Source organism: Leucoraja erinacea, chromosome 1 (assembly GCF_028641065.1).
Source record: "Leucoraja erinacea ecotype New England chromosome 1, Leri_hhj_1, whole genome shotgun sequence".
In the NCBI taxonomy this organism is placed as follows: Eukaryota; Metazoa; Chordata; class Chondrichthyes; order Rajiformes; family Rajidae; genus Leucoraja; species Leucoraja erinaceus.
The window spans coordinates 58,690,586-58,716,312 of record NC_073377.1 but is presented as its reverse complement, the minus strand read 5'-3'; the positions used below and the strand labels follow the sequence as shown (position 1 = coordinate 58,716,312).

The window sequence follows — 25,727 nt, the reverse complement described above, 5'->3', positions numbered from 1 at the left end:
TTTCCTTGATCTCCATCCACTTTGATGTCTCGTTTTCACATCTTACACTCCCTTATCTCTGTATCTCCCCCTGTCCCTTCCCTGGCTCTCAGTCTGAAGGCCTCGACCCAAAACATCACCATTCCTTCTCTCCAGGGATGCTGCATGTCCCAGAGCTGAAAACCAACGTGGAGGGGGCCTCACAAGTGAAAACAGCTTAGGGCCTCTCTTCATCTAAATCTGGCCCTGAGTCTAGCCAGTTATCTAGCTTTCCAGTACGTGGCTCAATCTATCGAGCTGCCTAGTTATCCAGTATGTAGCCATCTAGCTCACTACCTAGCTATCCAGTATGTAGCCATCTAGCTAGCTGCCTAGTTATCCAGTATGTAGCTCAGACTAGCTAGCTACTTAGCTATCCAGTACATTGCTCAGTCTAGCTTGCTATCTACCTCTGCAGTATAGAGCTCAGTCTAGGTCTCTGGCACTGTAAGGTTGCAAATCTATCGCTGTCCATTGTAAATGTTTTATTTATTAACCTTCGAGTTTAATTAATCGATGTTTGAGCTCGAACCTTTAACTGAGATTATGAAATTGACGATATCTCAGGTTAATCAGTAGGAAAGCTGGTTATGCACTGCCCAGCCCTTTTTGCCCCCCTTGTGGCTTGAACATTCAATTCTCTAATTTCAGATAACCCTCTTGCCACCTTTATCCTGCCAATCGCACCCTCTTTCACACAACATTTTACCCAGCTTCTTCCGCACCCACTACACCATTTTTGTTTGTTTCTCTACTCCACCTTCCATCCCCATCATTATCTGCAGCCCTGGTTCCCTCCACTAAACCATGTCTCCACCACCTCTGTTGTTATCTTTCCACCTCTTTCTCCCACCTGACTCCACCCACCCATCCCCAGTTGGATAGAAACATAGAAAATTGGTGCAGGAGCCTGCACTGCCATTCAATATGATCATGGCTGATCATCCAACTCAGTATCCTGTACCTGCCTTCTCTCCATACCCCCTGATCCCTTTAGCCACGACCACATCTAACTTCCTCTTAAATGTAACCAATGAACTGGCCTCAACTACCTCCTGTGGTAGAGAATTCTACAGATTCACCACTCTGTGTGAAAAATGTTTTTCACATCTCAGTCCTAAAAGACTTCCCCCTTATCCTTAAACTCTGACCCCTTGTTCTGGACTTCCCCAACATCGGGAACAATCTTCCTGCATCTAGCCTGTCCAACGCCTTAAGAATTTTGTAAGTTTCTATAAGATCCCCCCTCAATCTTCTAAATTCTAGCGATCCACCTTTCACAACCATAATAAACAGCAGATGCCAAAATCTTGAGCAAGAGATGCTGGTGAACTCAGCAGGTCAGGCAGCATCTGTGGAGTAAATGGACAAACAATATTTTGTTTTGGGAGATAGGCACAAAGTGCTGGAAAACTCAGCAGGTCAGAAAGCATCACTGGAGGAAAAGGAGGCTGACGTTTCGGGTGGGGACCTTCTTCTACCAGGTTATAGGTTTGGGACCCTTTATCAGACTCTAATAAAGTTGGAGGCTTGGTGTGCTATGCAAAATAGTTTACAGAATTCATGGAAATGTCCTATGTTTTGTGATTACATCTTTTTTCCAGGAGGAGACGCTATCTCACTTCCCAAGGAAGCATCCGGAAGGATAACAGCACCCCTGCATTTCATCCACATGGCTATCTGGACTACACGTCTTCCCACCCTGCCCCCTGTAAAGACTCCATCCCCTACTCCCAATTCCTCCGCCTACGCAGCATCTGTTCCCAGGATGAGACATTCCACACCAGGGCATCAGAAATGTCCTCGTTCTTCAGGGAACGGGGATTCCCCTCCGCCACCATAGATGAAGCTCACAACAGGGCTTCATCCATACCCCGCAACACTGCTCTCTCTCCCCATCCCCGCACTCGCAACAAGGGCAGAGTCCCTCTGGTCCTCACCTTTCACCCCACCAGCCAGCAAATACAACACATAATCCTCCGCCATTTCCGCCACCTCCAACGTGACCCCACCACTCGCCACATCTTCCCATCTCCCCCCATGTCTGCCTTCCGCAAAGACCGCTCCCTCCGCAACTCCCTTGTCAATTCTTCCCTTCCCTCCCGCACCACCCCCTCCCCGGGTACTTTCCGTTGCAACCGCAAGAAATGCAACACCTGTCCCTTCACCTCCCCCCTCGACTCCATTCAAGGACCCAAGCAATCGTTCCAGGTGCGACAAAGGTTCACCTGCATCTCCTCCAACCTCATCTACTGCATCCTCTGCTCTAGGTGTCAGCTGATTTACATCGGGGAGACTAAGCGTAGGTTGGGCGATCGTTTCGCCGAACACCTCCGCTCAGTCCGCAATAACCAACCTGACCTCCCGGTGGCTCAGCACTTCAACTCCCCCTCCCATTCCCAATCCAACCTCTCTGTCCTGGGTCTCCTCCATTGCCAGAGTGAGCAACAGCGGAAATTGGAGGAACAGCACCTCATATTCCGCCTGGGGACCTTGCGTCCGGATGGCATTAACATTGAATTCTCCCAATTTTGCTAGCCCTTGCTGTCTCCTCCCCTTCCTTAACCCTCTAGCTGTCCTCCTCCCACCCTCCCATCCGCCCGCCCTCGGGCTCCTCCTCCCCTTTTTCCTTCCTTCTCCCCCCCCACCCCCCCTCAGTCTGAAGAAGGGTTTCGGCCCGAAACGTGACCTATTTCCTTCGCTCCATAGATGCTGCTGCACCCACTGAGTTTCTCCAGCAATTTTGTGTACCCCCTGCATAAGCAGCTATGTTGTGAATTGCAAGTAAACGTGTAATACAGCTGTAGTTATCATTTTCCTCGCCACTTTCTGTAAACTAATAAGGTAAGGAAATTGTTTTCTGTCATATTTGCAATGCATTGAATGAAGGTGAAAAATAACAACTTAATTAGTGAACAAAACAATGTGAACAGATGTGCTATGAGCTGTAAATCATTTTGTCTTGCTGATTAGGTGTTAATTAGTGCCCTGGGCAGAGTTTTGGGTGGAATGCACGCAGCTCAGAACTGTGTGTTGGAGCCGCTACTCTGTTTGACATTTTGATCTGAAACATGTTATCTTCCTTATTAGGAGCTGTAACAGATATAGGGAAGACAGAACATGGTGATAAAATAGTTGATCTTTGGTTAATTATGTTAAACCTCCTGTGATTTTAGTGATAGAGAACAATGACAAAGGATTCTGTTTAAACTTGTTTCTTTTTCTCTTCTGTCACTAACTGCCAGTTTTTAGGAGTAACACATACACACACACGCACACACGCACACACACACACACACGCACACGCACACACACACGCACACACGCACACACACAGACACACACACACACACACACACAGACAGACACAGACACACACACACACACACACACACACACACACACACAGACACAGACACACACACACACAGACACAGACACAGACACAGACACACACACGCACGCACACACACACACGCACGCACACACACACGCAGACACAGACACAGACACAGACATCGCCAAGGCGGGGCCAGGGAAAGAGGGGGAGCACTGTCTGAAATCACACCCGCGATGAAGAGGAAGGTAAACGGCTGCACAGTAACAGTAAGTCCTTTAGAGAAAGTGGAGAGAAGCGGGGAGAAGGGGAGGGAAGGGGTGGGGGCGAAGGAGTGGAGACACTTATAAGAAGTATAATAATGTTTAGCGGGCATTTTATGTACCAGTCGGTTTTCCTTGGTCCTGAAAACTCCAATGAGCCAATTAAAATGCCCGGTCAGCGAAGGAGATTGCCTACGGCTACCCTCTAGTGCCTGCAACTAAATAGCGACCCCACTCCACTGCATTACAAGTTAAAAAGAGCCATGCCAACCAAATTTTACTCACGGAAAATTTTTCAACATGCTGAAAATATTTCCACGACCTAGCTGAGGCCACGAGTATTCGGGAATGCCCCTCAAGCATGTAAAACCCTCGAGTTTGTAAATTTTCTATTATTGGGTGAATCGACAGTAGCATCTCTGCCATTTGCCTTGCCACACATCGTATTCATCAGTGGAGCAGTGAGGTGAACTGCACAACATAGACTTTAATCCACACTCATGCAAGTTGAACTTTCATCCTCTAGCATGACGTGTGAGGCAGTGCCGGCAGCATTCCTACCCAAAACATCACCAATTATTTTTCTCCACAGATGCTGCCTGACCTGCTCCAGCATTTTGTCTCTATCTTTGGTGTAAACCAGCACCTGCAGTTCTTTGCTTCTAGGTTTCTTCATGTGGGAGCGATATGATCTACCAAGTACAAATTTGTGAATTGTTCTAACTTGGAAATATAACGTTGCTACTTCAGTGAGGTTGGACCAAAATTCCCCATTAACACTTTGTGCCTACTTTTCGAACTGTGATGCAAATAGGACCAAAATTACCTCAAAGCCACATGACATTCTGATGACAGGTGATATAGCAGGGGCAAGCCATTCAGCCCAAGTGCCTGGTCTGCCTTTAAGATCATCGTCAATCTTTCATTTGTGTCACTATCCTTACGTTCTTTGATGCCTTTCACAAGCAAAAAAGCTGTCGACCTGACTTGAAAATATTTATTCTCCACAAGCCTTCTGGGTAGAGATTAATTACCATCTGGTCGGAACTTTATTCTCTGGTCTAAAAGGCTGACTCCTTATTTTGAGGTAGTGGCTTTGGTTCTGGATATCCGAGCCAGGGGAAACATTGCTCCTGCACTTACCCTGCCAAGCCCAATACTAATTTTGTACATGTAAACGAGAATACACAATTCTTCTAAACTCCTGGCAATATGGATACAGGCTGCTTAACCTCACCTTAAATGACAAACCTGCCAAGCCAATCTGGTCAAACTTTGTTTCACCCCCTTTATCAAAAGTGTTGCCTTCCTATGTCAGGATGCCAGGCCTGTATGCAATGTCCCTTATGAAGCCTTTCAAAGGCCCTATATAATTTGCACAGGACATCTCTACTCTGATACTCAAATCCTCCAAGAATAAAGACTAGTGTAGCGGCGCCTATTGGCGCACACAGGTATCGAACCCGGCGTTCGGAAGCCGCAGTCACGTGACTCGGGAGGGTTTGCTTGTTTTCGTGTGGTTTTACTTTCACGTGGCAGTTCAGCACTGACCACTGATGTGGCCAGACGTGTCTAGAGAACGTGTGTACTGAAAACTGAACTTTCGAATAAAGATCCGTTTAAAAACTTCAGTGGTTTAGGGGTAACATGAGGGGGAACTTCTTTACTCAGAGAGTGGTAGCTGTGTGGAATGGGCTTCCAGTGAAGGTGGTGGAGGCAGGTTCGTTTTTATCATTTAAAAATAAATTGGATAGTTATATGGACGGGAAAGGAATGGAGGGTTATGGTCTGAATGCAGGTGTATGGGACTAGGGGAGAATACGTGTTTGGCACGGACTAGAAGGGTCGAGATGGCCTGTTTCCGTGCTGTAATTGTTATATGGTTATATGGTTATATGGTCGTTCTTGAGACCGCCACATTGGTGACCCCGACCTGTCTAGCCGTCGTTAGACAAGAGAATTATGCAGGAAGACAACGTTCCCGCAGAATCAGTCAGCACGCGGCAGGGCTCACCGGCTTTCAAATTGCCATTGTTTTGGCCTGACCAACCTCAGGTGTGTTTCGCCCACATTGAGGCACAGTTTCACCTCCATTGCATTCGTAGCAGAAGATACTATGTACTTCCATGTGGTGGGAGCATTGCCGCAGGACTGTGCCTCGAGGCTGTAGCCTTACATCAGGGACCCACCGACCATCGCCAAATATGAAGGACTGAAGACCCTGCTGCTCTGCGCTTACGGTCTTAGCCACAGAGACAGGGCGGCGAAGCTAATGCACATGGACATGTGTCGGCGACCGGTGGCCATCCATCATCATGGCGGAGATGTTAGCCCTGATGGACGGGCACCACCCATGTCTGATCTTCGAACAGGCGTTCCTGAAGCAGATGCCCGATGAAGTCCAACTGATGCTCGCCAGAGCTGATTTCAGCGACTCCCAACAGCTGACGAATTGTGGGCACACAGACGGTGGGACTTGTGTGTTTTTTCGTCCCCCCCCAGTCACAGCGCGGGTGCAGCCAAACCGACATCGGGAGGAAGAAGAAGCCCAGCCCAGCGCCGAAGAAGAATCGCAGCGGCCAGTGGTCTACAGTCAACGTCGCTGGTGTTACTACCATCAACGCTACGAACCCGAAGCCCGAAGATCTTGAAGCCCCTGTTCATACCAGGGAAATGCCTCGGTCGATCGCCCATAGAGGCGAACGCGATCGGCCCATACAAACGCCTCTACATCCGCGATCGCCGTTCCGGCCACCATTTACTGGTGGACTCCGGTGCCCATGCCAGCATCCTGCCTCCGGGCGCCCGAGATATTCGCGCCAGTAAGGTAGGACCCGTCCTCTCGGCTGTTAACGGGAGCAACATTCGCACTTACGGTACGCGGACCCTGGACAAATTTTGACTCCCGCCCGATAAACTGCGCATCGCACGAGACAAGTTCCAGCTTATGCAGGACATGGGGATTGTCCGGCGGTCGGATAGCCCTTGGGCTTCCCCGCTACACATGGTACCCAACGCGTCCGAGGGTTGGAGACCTTGCGGTGATTACAGGCGTTTGAACGCGGTAACACAGCAGATCGGTACCCAGTCCCGAACATCCAGGATTTCTTGGCCCACCTGGAAGGCGCAACCTTCTTCTCGAAGGTCGACCTTATTCGCGGGTATAATCAGATTCCGGTCCATCCCTACGACGTCCCAAAGACGGCCACCATCACCCCTTTCGGCCTTTTCGAATGGCTAAGAATGCCTTTTGGCCTGACGAACGCTGCTCAGGCATTCCAAAGGTTAATGGATCAGGTTGGTCGGGGTTTGCCGTTCACATTCATCTACCTCGATGATATTCTGGTGGCCAGCAGCTCACAGGCAGAGCACGTCAAGCACCTCCGCCTGCTTTTCAAACGGCTGCGCAAACACGGGTTGGTGATCAACCCCGCGAAGTGCCAGTTCGGATTGCGTTCCATTTAATTCTTGGGTCACAGCATCACCTCCCACGGCGCGCAGCCGCTGCCCGAGAAGGTCGACGCTATCCGTCACTTCCCGAGGCCATTATCGCTCAAGGGTCTACAGGAGTTTATCGGGATGGTTAATTTCTACCACCTATTCGTCCCGTCAGCAGCTGCCATCACGTGGCCGTTGTTCCAATGCTTGGCCGGGAAAGCCGAAGGACCTGGTCTGGTCCAAGGAGGTGCAGAAGGCGTTCGAGGAGGCTAAGACTGCATTGGCCAACGCCACTATGCTAGAACACCCTAGGGCATCAGCCCAAACGGCCCTCACAGTGGACGCTTCCGACATCGCGGTAGGCGCCGTCCTCGAGCAACGCATAGGGAGTCGCTGGGTGCCGCTGGCATTTTTCAGCAGGCAGCTGCGAGCCCCCGAAGTTAAGTATAACGCTTTTGACCAGGAGCTTCTTGCGCTGTACGTAGTGATCCGCCATTTTCGTTATTTCGTGGAGGGGCACGCTTTCACCGCTTTCACAGACCACAAGCCACTACCGTCCGCCTTGACCTGGTCTGCCAGACAGCAACGGCACCTCGCCTACATTTCCGAATTCACATCTGATATTCGGCAGCGCTGCCCAAAGTTTCAGCGCTTAGTCTAGGCATGGATTAAGCGGAGCTGGCCGCTGCCCAACAGGCAGATGCCGGTATGGAGGTTTACCGCAATGCTGAATCAGGGCTCAAGCTGGCTAAGGTTCCCTGTGGCGCCACCGGCGTGCGAGTCCTTTGTGATATCTCCACGGGCAAAGCTCGTACCATTGTCCCAGTCGCTTGGCGGCGTCGGATGTTCGACACTATCCACAGCCTAGCGCACCCGTACATTCGCGCCACCTCTGCTTTGGTCGCGGTGAAGCTCGTCTGGCATGGATTGAGGAAGCAGCTTGCAGCATGAGCCCGTTCCTGCATCCCATGCCAAACTTCCAAGGTACAGAGATATGTGCAACTGCCGGTCCAGGATTTTGCCGTCCCGGACGGCAGGGTTGGTTTACGGTTCGGTTTTGCGAGTTCCTGGGGATTTCCTGCCTGTCCCCTGGAATCAAGAGGTCCCGGCTTCGGCGTTCTGAGCTGACCTTCGCGAGTGGGCGTGCGCTTTGGTCCCGGTTCCCACTTCCCGGCATGGTTCATCTGCGGCGCATGTGCCTACTATGTTACGGGATTGTGCTTATGTTTTTCTCCATAGAGATGCTCACCGCTCGCCATTACAGCGGGTGTACGAAGGTCTGTACAGGGTGCTCAGTACTGGTGTCTTGACATTTACGTTGGACATGGGTGGCAAGGAGGAGTTTGTCTCCGTGAGCCGCCTTAAGCCAGCACACGTTGACGAGGAAAGCCCAGTGACAGTGGCTACTCCGCGGCGTAGAGGTCGTCCACCTGCCGTTTTACTGCCCTCTGCACCTGTTACCCCAGTCATGTTTCTCCGGTCCCCTTTGTTACGCCCGTCCCTTGTTCGCGTTTTTCCCATCCCTCCGGCTGTTTTGCCAGCCCCTACTGTTACGCTCGCCCTGCGACTTCGGACTACGCGTTCCGGTCGAGCCGTCCGGTTACCCATGCGTTTCTGTACCGCGGATTCTGGGGGGGCCATGTAGCGGCGCACGCAGGTATCGAACCCGGCGTTCGGACGCTGCTGTCACGTGATTCGGGAGAGTTTGCTTGTTTTCGCGCGGTTTTGCTTTCGCGCGGCAGTTCAGCGCTGACCACATGTGGCCAGACGTGTCAAGAGAACTGTGTACTGAAAACCGAACTTTCGAATAAAGATCCGTTTAAAAACTTCAGTTGTCGTTCTTGAGACCTCCAAACTAGCATGTTTGCTGTTCCTGTGTCGTGGCCCAAATATGCTTAAACAGACAGAAAAGCAAATAAAATCAGTATAAGCAGTAATCTTTATTTCGCCAGGCGGGTGTGGTACAAACCTTTACAGTATGCTGATAACAGACTACAGAGAGAAATCCCCACACAAAGGGGCAGTGATCGAATTACATATATACACTCCAATAATTGACGATTCAGCAATACGTTAAAGCTTAGTTCAACCTCTTGCTTCTTAAGATTGACAGACAGGATCAGAAGATATACAGAAGAGTGACAGGGGAAGGTTATACTTAAGACACACTTCATAATCTTAGTCTGAATTCTCTCTCAATGTTTACATTATAGAGGAGACATTTGTGAAACTTGTGCTGTTATCTCACTTATGTTATTAGAAAGAGGAACATCAACAGTCTGCTAGCTTTGTTAATGTACTGAAAGCAAAGGTTAATGTGTTCCGCTGGCCTTGCAATTTAATAGTAGGTTAAAGTTTGTCTTAGTTTCAGCTTACTCCATTTGGTATATTTAAATCATTATTAACGTCCACACCTGTATTTAACTTTGAATAATGTGTGTACAAGGAAACCTAGATCCCACTGACCATCAACATCTTTCATTCTTTTCACGTGAAAAATCCTTATTTCTTCTATTTTTTCTGTCAAAATTAATTATTTGATATTTTCCACTTTATCTTCCATCTGCCATGTCCTTGCTGATTCACGTAACCCGTCTACATCCCCAAAGTATCTTTGCATCCTCCTCACAGCATATGGCACACCCGACTTTAATACATCAAAAAATTAGGATGGAATACTTTTAATTCACTGATTGGAATTACCTCAATTTTCTGTCAATACCCTTCATCTCAATGCTCCTCTGGTATTCACAGCCTTGTCTTCCAAACAGGACTGCAAGTCCTATTCGTCTACAATATGGTTGGAGGTTTCATGCACAGATACTAACCTAGAAATTGCAAATAAAATTGACAGCACAAATAATCTGGAGAAACCTATATAAAGAGAAGAGTGATAGAAAGTATGAAGTCAGGTCAATTATGTCAAAGGTCTTTATTAAATCAGAAGCAAGACAAGAAATTACATTGCAATTAGTCAGGTTCATTGTAAGAATGGCAATATAACAACAAAGAAACATTCATGGTAACTTAGGTCAAGTCAAAGGTTTAGTCTTATCCATAGCATTATCTACAGCAAATTAACAGCGCAGTTATTGAAGTTTTTTTCTGCAGTTCATATTTCCTGTACATATTCAGTAGTTATATCTCATTCTGCAATCTTGTGGACATTTCTACCATGGCATACATGGGTCTGGGCAGTTACGTAGAAAAGTTTCAAGTGTTCCTGCAGACACGTCCATTAGGGTGGTATATGTAGTCAACTGTGAAATACACAAAACAAAATTAAACTTTTTTTCGTGAGTTTCTAGGTTATGCCACCTAATTTGTACAAATAAACAAGCTTACCACATTACTGAGCTGCCATTGCAAAGGTTCAAGTGTGAACCTTTGTTCCACATTCAAGGCGAAATTCACTGAAAATAGACACAGAATGCTGGAGTAACTCTGCGAGTCAGGGGGTCAGGCAGCATCTCTAGAGAAATAGGTGACATTTTGGGACAGAACCCTTCTTCAGACTGAAAGTAGAGCTGGGGGGTGGGGTAGGGAAGAGACTGGAGGTAGAGGGGGGGGGGGGGGGGGGAAATCACTGCCTACTCCTCTAGTGCCAATGTAGACGAGGAGGTCCTTTCTTCCACAAATATCCATTTGAACCCAGGAAATTACTTAACAAAAACATTCCATGGTCCTAATGTTTTGTGGATTGGTCACGTTTTGAACATTGAAGCTGAATTTTCACTTCCTCACTGCTATGTTCTCCCACGCCAGTTTCTCGGTGTGAATGTCTCTGTAACCAGTACTGCACAAGGTGTGGGCTGACATTATGTTCTCCACCTTTCCTTTTAATGTCTGAGGAAGGGTCTCGACCCAAAACATTACCCCTTTGCTTCCCTCCAGAGATGCTGCCTGTCCCACTGAGTTACTCCAGCATTTTGTGTCTACCTTCCCTTTTAATGTCTTGCTGGTGCAGTTACAGGTAGTCTGAAATTTAAATAAAATATATTTTTTTAATCTCCCCCTTTAAATTTAGGACTGTGCGTTTTGGTTAGCTATTTCTGGCTAGGCAGAATGGAATTAAAAGTATTGTTAATGTTTTCGCATTACGAGTTGAACTAAGAAATATAATAAAGACTTTGGAATACAAATCAGGCTCAGAGCATAAATACTTGAACATGGCTAGATATTAATGATTAACAAAATAAATGGAGACCAAACTCAGCAAATGCAAGAAACACAGAACCATCTGATAAAGAGTTATAACCATATCTATATAATTAAAACTCAAATCTTGACCACTTCCTGTTTGCACTGCATATTGATTTTAGAAAAAAACGCTACCACATACGGCTGTGATTTTTGGCCATCTTACTCAGTCCCCCTCCGCTCATCAGGTGCCAAGGATTTTTCCCATCGATGAAGAATAAAAGAGTTAGTGTTTAAAAAATGTTGAGATTCTCTCTCCTGTCAATCACGCCATGAAGGCCATGCCCCTTCCAGTGGGAGGGACTATAAACCGCAGAAGTATGGGCGTGGCTCAGTCTCTGCAAGATGGGGAGGGAGAGGTCATGATTCTGCCTGAGCTGTGAATCAACTGAACACACTGAATGTCTACTGAACTGTGAGTGTGGTTTTTATGTGGTTTCACCCTGCTTGAAATGGAATGAAACTGCATTTACATTTGGTGGCCATGCACCCTGCTTGAAAAGGCATGAAACTGCACTTGAATTTGGTGGCCTTGCACCCTGCTTGAAGTGGCAGGAAACTGCACTTGAATTTGGTGGCCTTGCACCCTGCTTGAAGTGGTAGGAAACTGCACTTGAATTTGGTGGCCTTGCACCTTGCTTGAAGTGGTAGGAAACTGTACTTGAATTTGGTGGCCTTGCACCCTGCTTGAAATGGTAGGAAACTACATTTGGTGGCCTTGCACAATGCTTGAATTGGAAAGTCAAGGAATAGCTGTGAGTCAACTGCCAGCCCACCATCCACGAGTGAGCTGCCAGCACACCAGACTTGAGTGACTGAGCTGCCAGCCCAAGAATCCATTCGGCCCACAATGTCCATACTAGCCCTCTGGAAACCAGTCCCTTCAGCACACAACACCCATACTAGGGCTCCAGAAAGTAAATGGGTCCCACTTAGCCTAGTACAATATATAACCAGAAACTCTGAAACAAACTTTGTTTCTTCTTCCATAGATGCTGCTGAATGTTTGCCGCACGTTTCTGTTTTTATTTCAGATTATCAGCAAAAGTGGTTTTAATTTTGGATTTTCAGGACAGGGGATCATTTAGTTTTAACAGCAGAAATGTTCAATTGGCTGAGCTGACTGAATCTTTAGAACAGGAGGAGGAAAAACAAAAAAACGTTATGGTAAGAACTCAACTTTTTTCCATAACACAATTCTATTTTAGTTTTGAAATCAGAATTATTGTTCAACACATGTTACAGATAGCAGTTAGACTACCAAAACCTTCAACAAGGTCACTCACTCCCTGTTTGATACAGGAAAACTATTCAAACTGGAACTGTAACCCAATGGATTGCAACAAAATAACTGAGTAGGGCGTTCTGGTCTGTTGCAGAAAATAATGATACAATTTTAAAATCTTTAAAATGAGGGACATTTTCATTTAGACTCACCTTATTGAGAACTGGTTTTGTTGACAGAACATCATAGATAGTTTCGACAGAGATTTTCTGAAACACACACATTGCAAATAGTAAGAAATACATCGCCCACTGCTCAGATCTTCATCAAATGTCTTTGGTGATAGAAGCCATTCCAGAGTCATTATGAAATGTGTTCAAAAATGATGTTATTAGTTCTGCTCAGAAAGCTATTACCAATGACTGTGTAATAGAGTCATACAGCATGGAAACAGGCCCTTTGGTCCAACTTGCCCACGACAAGCAACATGTCCCATCTACACTCGTCCCACCTGCCTGCGCTTAGCCCATATCCCTTTAAACCTGTACTATCAATGTACATGTCCCTGTCTAAATGTCTACCTGTCGACTAAAATCTTTAACAAACTTTCAATCCATCTCTTCCATCACATGATGTACTCAGTTACTTACAGTCCTAATGATTGGCTTAATGTGCAAAGATCTCTTCATATGCAGAAATATTGATTCCCAATCATTATCACACCCGTATTGCAATATGTTGCTCATAGAAAGTCTGAGGAGGAAGCACTTACTGCCTGTGTTGTTTGATTCATGCATTTCATTGCAGGAGTTCTACGATTATCCAGGAACAACGGCTCCTGCCAATGGTCGTAATTTGTTTCCAGCACATACCATCTGCCACGTTTAAGGTCAAGCCTAGTTGAGACAAATGAAAATTAAAGAAACAAATGAAAATTAAACACTAATAAGCACATTCCAAATCAAAGTTTTTGGCCTTTTTAAATGTAGAGCAAACAATGTAAACCTCAGCTCCATTGTGATTTTTAAATGGTGCCCCAAGGATGTGGAAGCTTTGGATTGGATGCAGAAGAGGTTTACCAGAATTTACTTGGTATTAGCTATAAGGCGAGGTTGGACAAAGTTGAATTATTTCCTCTGGAGCATCAGAGGCTGAGGGGTGATCTGATAGAAGTAATACTCAGTAATGGTAAATATTCCGTCATTTTCCCAGGGTGGAAATATCATATACGAGAGGGCATAACTTTTTACATATAGAAGATGATGGGTACTTGGGGCGGTATTGGAAGCAGATACTATAACTATGTTTAATAGGCATTTAAAGAGGTATATGAATGGGGAAGGAATGGAGAGATATTTATCATGCGCATGCAGGTGAGATTATCATGTGGACCAAAGCGTTTGTTCCTGTACTGTACTGTGCTCTGTTCTTGTTTCTCCCTGTTCCCTTCCCTTCATATGCTTATCCAGTTCCCTGCTAAACACTATCATTGAATCTTCCTCATGTACTCTAATAATCTTGGAGGTACAGTGAACTATGAAGAGGATACTAATAGACTGGTGGATGAGCAGATAGGTGGTAGATGAACAGACAATTTAAACAGAGTGCTCAATTCAAAAAGGGAACAAGAGCAGTCACATCCATGTGAATAGTGTGTTGAAGGTATCCAGCCAGGTTAAGAAAATCTGAAGAAGGGTTCCCACCTGAAATGTCACCCATTCTTTTTCTTCAGCGATGCTGCCTGCCCGCTGAGTTACACCAGCGTTTTGTGTCTATCTTCAGTATAAACCAGTTCCTTTCCACACCCTGGGTTAAGAAAGTGTTTGGGATCCCAAGCTTTATCCACATTTTTTGGGCATAAAACAAACTGCTGGAGGAACATAATGGGTCAGGCAGTATCTGCGGAGGGAAATGGAGAGATGATGTTTCGGGGTGGGACCTTTCTTAAGACCGATGGATGGAGGGAAGAAGGGACTAAACCAGAAACCTCAATTTGTTAATTTCCCCCCACAGATGCTGGCTGGCCTGTTGAGTCCCTCCAACAGTTTGTTTTTTGGACAAGGTTCCAGTATCTGCAGTCTTGTGTGTGTCCCTGTGAACAGATTTATTGGTCTGGCCATAACCTGGGCATCACCTCCAATTCTGGAGCCACACTTTTGGAAAGATGTGAAGGTATTGGAGGGTGCTTTAGATATTTACTGACATGGTTCTATGGACGAGGGAGTTTGGTTATATTGGATAGATTGGAAAAACTATGATTGTTTTCCCACAGAAAAGAGGCAGCTGTCCAGGGATCTGACAGAGATTTATAAAGTCATGTGGTCTTATAAAGAAAGTGGTCTTAGAGAGGAAATGTCCCCCTGGTGAAAGGGTCAAAAACATCAGCACATAGAAGGATGGGGATTGGCAAAAGGTTCAACAATATGCCAACAAGCATTTTTTTTTTTTTAATGCAGCAAGCTGTGACTAGAGTCTGGATTGTAATTCCAGGCATTGGGTTCTGGATAAAGATGCAATTCAATGTTCAAATGGAAGCTGAATAGTATAAGAAAGATTTTTCAGGGCAATGGGGAAAGGGCAGGAGAGTGAAACTAGCTGGATTGCTCAAATGTTCTCCTTCCAAGCTGTAACCTTAGGGATTCTGTGACACACTTACTCCCAAATATCAAGACAGGACGTCCTTGAACGTGTGATTACACACCCTTCACCCGTCTGGTTGCCGCCAAGAATGAAGTATGCTGGAGCCAACATTTCTGTGTTAGCTAATTGGTCCTTGGCTTGTGCGTAACTGCAAAGATAAAGCCAATTATGTTTGGTGATTAAAAGCAGTTCACGATTCAAGCTAAGACAGTTTACAGCTTCTGGAATGAAAAGCAAGATGGTATGATGTGCAAAGCAAAACTTCATTCAACTAATGCAGATACATAATCCCTCTTCTTGTGCTGTCAACTTACGAGGTTGTGTTTGAATGGATTATTTGAAAAACACATCTAGACATATATTTTGTTCTGAAACAAACATTCTGAAATCGTTAAGTGACAAAAAGTTCAGAACTCGTTAGATCTCGAAGGAGAAATTGTTATCTTCTAAATGTAATGCAATTGAATGCAGGACTTTACCTGGTGGCATTCTCCAACACCGATCGAGTGAGGAAGCTCATCCAGATTTCATCCCTCCGACCCAGGATCCATTCAATGATGCCTGCAAAAAAATAGAGAAGGGTAAAACTACAAAACATTTTGTGTGTATAATATCAAACATTTCATTTATAATGGATAGTGAACGGCTAGATAGAGTGTGTGCACAAACAATGTTTTCAGTAATGGGAGAGCTGCAGAAAAGGAGGTAACTTTAGAATGGAGATGGAGGAATTTCTTCAATCAGAGGGTGGTGAATCAGTGGAAATCATCCACCACAAATGGCCATGGAGACCATTGGGTAATTTCAAAGCAGAAATTGATAGGTCCTCCCTTGTCAATTCTTCCCTTACCTCCCGCACCACCCCCTCCCCGGGCACGTTCCGTTGCAACTGCAAGAAATGCAACACCTGTCCCTTCACCTCCCCCCTCGACTCCATTCAAGGACCCAAGCAATCGTTCCAGGTGCGACAAAGGTTCACCTGCATCTCCTCCAACCTCATCTACTGCATCCGCTGCTCTAGGTGTCAGCTGATTTACATCGGGGAGACTAAGCGTAGGTTGGGCGATCGTTTCGCCGAACACCTCCGCTCAGTCCGCAATAACCAACCTGACCTCCCGGTGGCTCAGCACTTCAACTCCCCCTCCCATTCCCAATCCGACCTCTCTGTCCTGGGTCTCCTCCATTGCCAGAGTGAGCATCAGCGGAAATTGGAGGAACAGCACCTCATATTCCGCCTGGGGACCTTGCGTCCGGATGGCATTAACATTGAATTCTCCCAATTTTGCTAGCCCTTGCTGTCTCCTCCCCTTCCTTAACCCTCTAGCTGTCTCCTCCCACCCTCCCATCCGCCCGCCCCCGGGCTCCTCCTCCTCCCCCCTTTTCCTTCCTTCTCCCCCCCCCCCCCCCCCCACCACCCCATCAGTCTGAAGAAGGGTTTTGGCCCGAAACGTCGCCTATTTCCTTCGCTCCATAGATGCTGCTGCACCCGCTGAGTTTCTCCAGCAATTTTGTGTACCTTTGATAGGTTCTTGATCAGTAAGAGCATCAAAGGTTACGGAGAGAAGTCAGGGAAGTGTGGTTGAGAGGGAAAAATAGATCAGCCATGATTGAATGGTGGAGTATTCAATTGGCCAAATGGCTTAATCTGCTCCTATGACATTATCTTATTTTCCTGAATGGGAATATCTTACATTTACACTTTACATGAAGTTCAATAATTCATGTTTAAAAAGGGTTCTAAGAGTAAACCTAGCAATTATAGACCTGTTAGTTTGACTTCAGTGGTGGGCAAATTAATGGAAAGGATACTTAGAGATAATATAAATATATATAAGCATTTGGATGAACAGGGTCTGATTAGGAACAGTCAACATGGATTTGTGCCTGGAAGGTCATGTTTGACTAATCTTCTTGAATTTTTTGAAGAGGTTACTAGGGAAATTGATGAGGGTAAAGTAGTGGATGTTGTCTATATGGACTTCAGTAAGGCCTTTGACAAGGTTCCTCATGGAAGGTTGGTTAAGAAGGTTCAATTGTTGGGTATTAATGCTGGAGTAGCAAGATGGATTCGACAGTGGCTGAATGGGAGATGCCAGAGAGTAATGGTGGATGGCTGTTTGTCAGGTTGGAGGCCGGTGACTAGTGGGGTGCCTCAGGGATCTGTGTTGGGTCTACTGTTGTTTGTCATGTACATCAATGATCTGGATGATGGTGTGGTAAATTGGATTAGTAAGTATGCAGATGATACTAAGATAGGTGGTGTTGTGGATAATGAAGTAGATTTCCAAAGTCTACAGAGAGATTTAGGCCATTTGGAAGAATGGGTTGAAAGATGGCAGATGGAGTATAATGCTGATAAATGTGAGGTGCTACATCTTGGCAGGACAAATCAAAATAGGACGTACATGGTAAATGGTAGCGAATTTAGGAATGCAGTTGAACAGAGGGATCTAGGAATAACTGTGCATAGTTCCCTGAAGGTGGAATCTCATGTAGATAGGGTGGTAAAGAAAGCTTTTGGTGTGCTGGCCTTTATAAATCAGAGCATTGAGAATAGAAGTTGGGATGTAATGTTAAAATTGTACAAGGCATTGGTGAGACCAATTCTGGAGTATGGTGTACAATTTTGGTCGCCCAATCATAGGAAGGATGTCAACAAAATAGAGAGAACAGAGGAGATTTACTAGAATGTTGCCTGGGTTTCAGCAACTAAGTTACAGAGAAAGGTTGAACAAGTTAGGGCTTTATTCTTTGGAGCGCAGAAGGTTAAGGGGGGACTTGATAGAGGTCTTTAAAATGATGAGAGGGATAGACAGAGTTGATGTGGACAAGCTTTTCCCATTGAGAGTAGGGAAGATTCAAACAAGAGGACATGACTTCAGAATTAAGGGACAGAAGTTTAGGGGTAACATGAGGGGGAACTTCTTTACTCAGAGTGGTAGCGGTGTGGAATGAGCTTCCAGTGGAAGTGGTGGAGGCAGGTTCGATTTTATCATTTAAAAATAAATTGGATAGGTATATGGATGGGAAAGGAATGGAGGGTTATGGTCTGAGTGCAGGTAGATGGGACTAGGGGAAAATAAGTGTTCGGCACGGACTAGAAGGGCCAAGATGGCCTGTTTCCGTGCTGTAATTGTTATATGGTTAATAATGTCTGAACATAATTATTATTTTTTGTTTATTCATGTCCCTGAGAAGACCAGTATAGTATTAACAGTATATTAAGGAATCTGAAGAAGGATCCTGATTCCAAACACCACCTATCCATGTTCTCCAGAGATGCTGCCGAACCTGTTGAGTTACTCCAGCACTTTGGGTGTTTGAAAAAAATTGTGAGTAGCTCTCTTATACCGACAAAATATTGTGAAGGTACTCCTGTGTTAATGAGGAATGTTAAGGATTATGGACCAGGCTCACTGAAGCAACAATATTATATTTCCAAGTTAGAACAATGCACAAGTTTGTACTTGGTAGATTATACCACTCCCACATAAATTCTGCCCATGTCCTTCCACGAGATTGGAAAATTAACAAAGGACTACCAAAGGAGCCTTAGCAACTGGGAGCATAGCGGAAATTGTAGATATTATACTAACTGTGAACTGGCAAAGGAAGAAGTGGATGTTTGTGGTAATAGATTGAGTTTTCCATCACACTTCTCATTTGTGCCTTATAGATGGCTCACTTGATCCTCCCACTTTATTGTGCATGCTTGAGTGTGGTCAGTTTATTTTTAAAGAACCCATCTTTTACATTTCTACAGACATTTCACAAAATGTTATGAGTCTGTGTGTAATGTTAACTAATTGAATTGCAATAAATAAATAAATAAATAAATAAATGGAAGGTTAAACAATTTGATGGGCATTGTTGAAGAGTGCTAATTACCAATGTATCCCCCCTCAAAGCTGAAGCGTTCATTCATTGTGAGCGTAAAGGTTCCCTGCAAAAATAGAGATCTGGGTTACTTGTTACAGTAGGCATTTAAATTCCAAAGTTCATTACCACGATTACTTTTAACCTATGAACATGGCTGTTGACAATGGGCTGGAACATTCAAGTGAACCAGCGCCAATACCTTCAGCATGCATTGTCATAGGAAGGAAATCTGACAACCTCTGGTGCAGATCTAAGGTCATGGGAAAACTTACCCAACAGGAGCCAGCCATTCAGCTGATGTCTGTATTCGTGGAAGAGCTGCTCTTTCCACTACCAGTTCAAAACTTTGCATGTTAAGGCTCTCCAAGTACATTTCCAGATGTTCTGTTGTTGGTACATAAGACAATTAAACCCTCTAAACTTAACAAGTGTGATGATAGTTTCTGCCCGTGCACCATTTCAAACCGTGAGCTCTAGACATCTAGGCCCACCAACAATAATCATGCAACTGAACCATACTAGCAACAACTAGAGAGCGGTCCTGAGTTATTATCTATCTCGCTGGAGACTCTCGGACTATCTTTAATCTTCCACCAACAATAATCAGGCAACTGAACCATACTAGCAACAACTAGAGAGCGGTCCTGAGTTCCTATCTATCTCGCTGGAGACCCTCAGACTTTCTTTAATCTTGCACTAAACATTATTCCCTTCATCATGTATCTGTACACTGTCGATGATTGATTGTAATGATGTATCGTCTTTCCCCTGACTTGTTAGCACGCAATAAAAGCTTTCCACTGTACCTCAGCACACGTGACAATAAACTAAACTAAATCCGCATTCTCTGCAGATACGTATTAATCCTATGCCCATTGGTTGTGATAAAAGGGAAAAGTTTCTTCCTTTTTATTCTATCTAGCTCCCTTCAGCCTCTCTGTTCCAAACAAACAATCTTGGGTCATCCAATTTTTCCTTAGGGAAGGTAGTGAGCACCTCACTTCACTATGGTGGGGGTGGCTGTAACAATGCAAGGAACACACATGCCCAATAACCCAGCCAACAAAGCGATCAAGCTGCATCTTTTCCCATCCGTGGCAGTGTCGCCGCGCTATATCCCACAGAGAGAGGTAAAAGCAATGGTGCGCAGTCCCAAATAAAGCAGACAACATGTAGGAAATGGTGCCGGGAACTGAGCAATAATATTGATAGGCAAGTGCAAGGTCCGTAAAATATACGTGTAATGTTCAGCTTGGTTAGGTAGGCTTTTGGTTAGTACAAGGACATTCTAGTTAAGCACTACAACGTTTACCCCTATGTGTGGGTTGAACACTGCAAAGTACTCCTCCCAAAACAGCTAACATGCTGCTGAGGAAATCAACCCCAGTACTCTTGGGAAGCACTATAGTGGACCTTTAGCAACACAGCTCCTCCCACCCCCTTGCAGACAAAGCCTTCAAGTACGAGAAGGGGAAAGCCTCATTATCAGTCACTGTACTCCTCACTAATGAACATTTTACATCGAGAACTACTCAATTACTAGGATATGCAGGGAGGAACTGCAGCTGCTGGTTTACACCGAAGACACAAAATGCCGGAGTAACTCAGCATGTTGGGCAGCATCTCTGGAGAAGTGGAATAGGTGACGTTTCGGGTCGAGACCCTTCTTCAGATTCGGTGTCTGAAGAAGGGTTTAGACTCAAAATGCCACCTATTCCTTTTCTCCAGAGGTGCTGCCCAACCTGCTGAGTTACTCCGGCATTTTGTGTCTCCCTTCACCCAATTTTTACTTTGGGCTGGATGAGGAGGAAGACATCTGTCCATCGTAGTGAAATTTGTCGTGGATTTAAGTTTGTATTCCTAGATCAGCTCCGACTGCGAGGTCATTTTCTTTGATCAGTTTTCCACTACTACTTAGCCAGGGAACCGAGGGTGGAAGAAGTTGGGAAATTTTAAATCATGAAGTTGGACATTAATTACATACGTCACCAGCAGGAAATGAGCAGGCAAGATCATCCCTGACCCCTCTCACCCTGGCCACAAACTCTTTGAATCACTTCCCTCTGGAAGGCGACTCCGGATTGTCAAAGCTGCCACAGCCAGACATAAAAACAGTTTTTATCCATGAGTAGTTGCTCTAATAAACAGCCAAAAATCTGTAGCCTCACTTTGATCTGGTATTTGTTTGTTCACATGCTTGATCAATGGTGTTTAGTCATGAATGTTTTATTATTATTAATGTTTAGTGTTTTCTGAGTCATTTGTAACTGTCACTGTATGTCATGTTGCTACTTGTGGGAGGAGCGCCACGGCAAATTCCTTGTATGTGAATACTTGGCCAATAAACTTACTTACATGCCCTTCCTCTTTTTGCCAATCAAAATATCTACTCCAAAAGTCAGTCATGAGATACTGCCAAGGGTTAGAGAAAAGACCCCAATCGTCGAATTGCATCACCAGAGGTAGCGGGATCCCATTGTCAACCTCTGACAAGAAAATTACTTTACAATGTTATAATATAAGAAGAAATTGCATTTATATGGTATCTTTCATACCCTCACGCTTCCAAAAGCATGATAGGGTTATGGGGATCAGCTCAGAAAGTGGTGTTGAAACCGGTGAACAGAAGAAGTCATTGAAGGCTGGAGGTGGCTGGGCAGGTGCCCGATGGCACACAGCCTCCAGCTGCCACATATGTCCCGTGACATGGCTGTGCTGCACCAGACTTGGCAGTTAATTTGCGGAAAGAAAGTTACTGCAATCAGTAATGTAATAGTGACAGGATAACACCCTGCCCCTCTTCAAATAGTGTAATGGGAACTTTTATAGCTATACAGGAGAAAAGTTTGCTTTAAACTTCTCACTAGAGAAACACTTCTTCAGTATTGCAATGGATTATTGATTTAGATTTTTGGTTATTGATTGGAGTTGGGATCTGAAACCACAACTTTCTGAGAGTGTTTCCAGCTACTCACAGCTAACATTATCCTATAGATGATCTAGTATCCTGGAGACTGAGATCACTTGTAATCCTATTTTCCCTGACCCACAGGATATGAATTTCTGATAGGCTTGTTCCTGGAGATAGGATGTTATTCCCAGAGATGGTTTTGAACACCACTGACAAATAAAGCATTGTGTCATAATCCCACAAAATATTCGACAAATACTGCTGAAACAAAGTGGCACAGCACTTACAGAAATGATTAAGAGGGTTTCAGCAATAGCCTACCGGTTTCATGCCAGTTAGCATTCCTACATATCCAGCAAAATTAGTAGACTTAAACACAGTTCTATTGTTCCTCTGGAAATCTAGATTCACTGTTAGTGGTCTAAGATATTCCGGGATCTTCCAGCTACTGTTTTTCGTGTCCCAGCTGAAAAAGAAAGAAAAGCTTAATCAGCACTTCTAATTCACAGATTGCTTCATTGTTTTCCAAGATACTGGACGATTCTATAAAATTAGATTCATGTAGATGCATAATCATTTTGCAATTACATGATGGGCTGAAAAGCCTATTTCTGTGCTATCAGATTGTTCAGGTTGAGACTGGTCGGTTGCAAATGTTGTGCCTCCTTTAAAGAAGGGCAGCAAACACAAATCTGGAAACTACAGACTGAAGATCTGTGACCAATAGTGTGCCTCAGGGATCTATGGCAGGAAAGTTACTGGAGAGGGATTCCGTGGGATAAGATATACATGCGTTTGGAAATTCAGGGTTGATTAGTGATAGTCAGCATGTTCTTGTGCACGGGAGATTGTGTCTCATGAAAGTTTTATTTTTTAAAGTAAGGTTAATGAGGTCAGGGCCACAGACATTGTCTATATGAACTTCAGAAAGGTTTTTGAGAAGGTTCTGCATGGTAGGCTTCTCTGGAATCCAGGGAGAGCTAGCAAATGAGATACAGAATTGCCTTCTTGATGCAGAAGGTTGTTATTCGGTCTGGAGGCCTGTGAATAGTGGTATACTTTGGGAATCTGTGCTGGGCCCATTGCTGTTTGTCATCTAGATCAGTGGTTCCCAACCTTTTAGCTCATCACCCCGTTGGGATCTTTTAATTTTTCTGTGCCCCCCCCTGACATTATTAACCATATAACAATTACAGCACGGAAACAGGCCATCTCGGCCCTACAAGTCCGTGCCGAACACTTATTTTCCCCTAGTCCCATCTACCTGCACTCAGACCATATCTACTATAAATTCAAATTCACACATGCACTGACTACACCGCCCAACACGGACTTCCATCTGTATATATGTATGTAGCGCCGCAGAATTTGTGCACCTATTCCACCCCCCCCATCTCCCTTCTGTTTTTTGTTTTTTCTGTTTCTTGTTTTTTGTGCTAAATTGTATGTATGCACTGAGTACGAGCAGCTTTCAGTTTCACTGTACATGTATAGTGACAATAAATGGCATATCTATCTCTATCTCCATTCCTTTCCCATCCACATACCTATCCAATTCATTTTTAAATGATAAAATCGAACCTGCCTCCACCACTTCCACTGGAAGCTCATTCCACACAGCTACCACTCTCTGAGTAAAGAAGTTCCCCCTCATGTTCCCCCTAAACTTCTGTCCCTTAATTCTGAAGTCATGTCCTCTTGTTTGAATCTTCCCTACTCGCAATGGGAAAAGCTTGTCCACGTCAACTCTGTCTTTCCCTCTCATCATTTTAAAGACCTCTATCAAGTCCCCCCTTAACCTTCTGCGCTCCAGAGAATAAAGACCTAACTTATTCAACCTTTCTCTGTAACTTAGTTGCTGAAACCCAGGCAACATTCTAGTAAATCTCCTCTGTACTCTCTCTATTTTGTTGACACCCTTCCTATAATAGCGCAACCAAAATTGTACACCATACTCCAGATTTGGTCTCACCAATGTCTTGTACAATTTTAACATTACATCCCAACTTCTGTACTAAATGCTCTGATTTATAAAGGCTAACATACCAAAAGCTTTCTTTACCACCCTATCTACATGAGATTCCACCATCAGGGAACTATGCACAGTTATTCCTAGATCCCTCTGTTCAACTGCATTCCTGAATTCGCTACCATTTACCATGTATGTCCTATTTTGATTTGTCTTGCCAAGATGTAGCACCTCACACTTATCAGCATTAAACTCTATCTGCCATCTTTCAGCCCATTCTTCCAAATGGCCCAAATCTCTCTGTAGACTTTGGAAATCTACTTCATTATCCACAACACCACCTATCTTAGTATCATCTGCATACTAACTAATCCAATTTGCCACAGCTTCATCCAGATCATTGATGTACATGACAACAACAGTGGACCCAACACAGATCCCTGAGGCACCCCACTAGTCACCTGCCTCCAACCTGACAAACAGCCATCCACCATTACTCTCTGGCTTCTCCCATTCAGCCACTGTTGAATCCATCTTGCTATTCCTGCATTTATACCCAACAATTGGACCTTCTTAACCAACCTTCCATGAGGAACCTTGTCAAAGGCCTTACTAAAGTCCATATAGACAACATCCACTGCTTTACCCTCATTAATTTCCCTAGTAACCTCTTATTAGTGGAAAAAAAGTACTTCAATATTATAATACCTTCCATAAAAATATCAGTGTCTATTAATTGCACATATATTCTCTTTTATTCTATTCCACAAACATCAAAAATATTTCAACTACATAGATTTAAATTTATTAGAACTGAAATTTAGGAGGCTCTGTGGTAGCTCTGTGGCCCCCTTCATTGAACCTGTGGCCTCCTAAATCCCATTTTTTTTGTGTGGCCCCCCCTGAAATTTGCCATGGCCCCAGGTTGGGTTGGGAATGACTGATCTAGATCAATGATTTGGAGGAGTATGTACAAGGCATGATTAGTCAGTTTGCAGATGACAACAAAATAGGTGGTATTGAAAATTGTTATCAAGAATTACAGCAGGATTACTGATCAGTTGAGCTTGTATGCTGATGAATGACAAATGGAGTTTAATTAGATAAGTGTGCATTTAGATGTGCATTTTGGGAAGTCAAACGAGGATAGGACCTTCACAGTGAACGGTAGGGCCCTGGGGAGTGCTATAGAGCAATTGAATCAACGAGTACACAGTTCACTGCAAATGGCTTCGCTGACAGATAGGGTGGAGAAAGTGGCTGTTGGCATACTGGCCTTCATCAGTCAAGGAAATGTCACTGGCCATGTGCGCGACTTTGGCGCCTTTGGGGGGGTGGGGGGGGGGTTAAAATGCGGTTTTCTACCGCCTGTCCTGGATATATTTTCTTGGGGAGCTAGGTAACGCTGAAGCTTTGTTCCGACTGCCGGTCTGTGAAATTTGTTTAATTTAATTTATTTTTTAATAAATAAATCGTTGGACCCTTTCACCGCTGGAGTAAACTAAAAAGCCGCTTCTAATGCTGTGAACGCCGTCAATGGGGACGGATTTCAGATACGGGACAGCTAAAGGCAAACCGTTTATTTTACATATAAGCGTGCTTCTTAGGATTACCTTAATCCACATTTTACGTTGCGAAAAGGTGATTTAGGCCCCATACAAACCGGCAGTGTTTTTCCTGCCGATATGGTGTTTAAATTCACCGCAACCGCAGCGTTCCAAACGATCGCGTTCCACAAAATCCCACTCGCAAGATGATTTAAGTGGCCATTATTTTACAGGAATTAAACACTAAATCCCTTCCATTTGGCCTATAAATTCATGACAATGAGATTTAAAAATCATGTT

The 25,727-nt window shown here is 44.7% G+C and overlaps 1 protein-coding gene across 1 annotated transcript in view; it reads right to left on the bottom strand.

Moving 5' to 3' along the window:
* Window positions 1-8,977: 8,977 nt before the first annotated feature.
* The window catches only part of asah1b (N-acylsphingosine amidohydrolase (acid ceramidase) 1b), a 34,530-nt gene continuing 17,780 nt past the window's right edge, over window positions 8,978-25,727 (bottom strand). The window contains exons 8-14 of the mRNA XM_055635280.1: window positions 22,233-22,377; window positions 19,010-19,064; window positions 15,601-15,682; window positions 15,138-15,269; window positions 13,254-13,377; window positions 12,694-12,750; window positions 8,978-10,316 (exon numbers count right to left, since the gene is read on the bottom strand). Of these exons, the coding sequence (XP_055491255.1) occupies window positions 10,227-10,316; window positions 12,694-12,750; window positions 13,254-13,377; window positions 15,138-15,269; window positions 15,601-15,682; window positions 19,010-19,064; window positions 22,233-22,377 (685 nt within the window). The 3' untranslated portion in view covers window positions 8,978-10,226. The remainder of the gene's footprint in view (window positions 10,317-12,693; window positions 12,751-13,253; window positions 13,378-15,137; window positions 15,270-15,600; window positions 15,683-19,009; window positions 19,065-22,232; window positions 22,378-25,727) is intronic.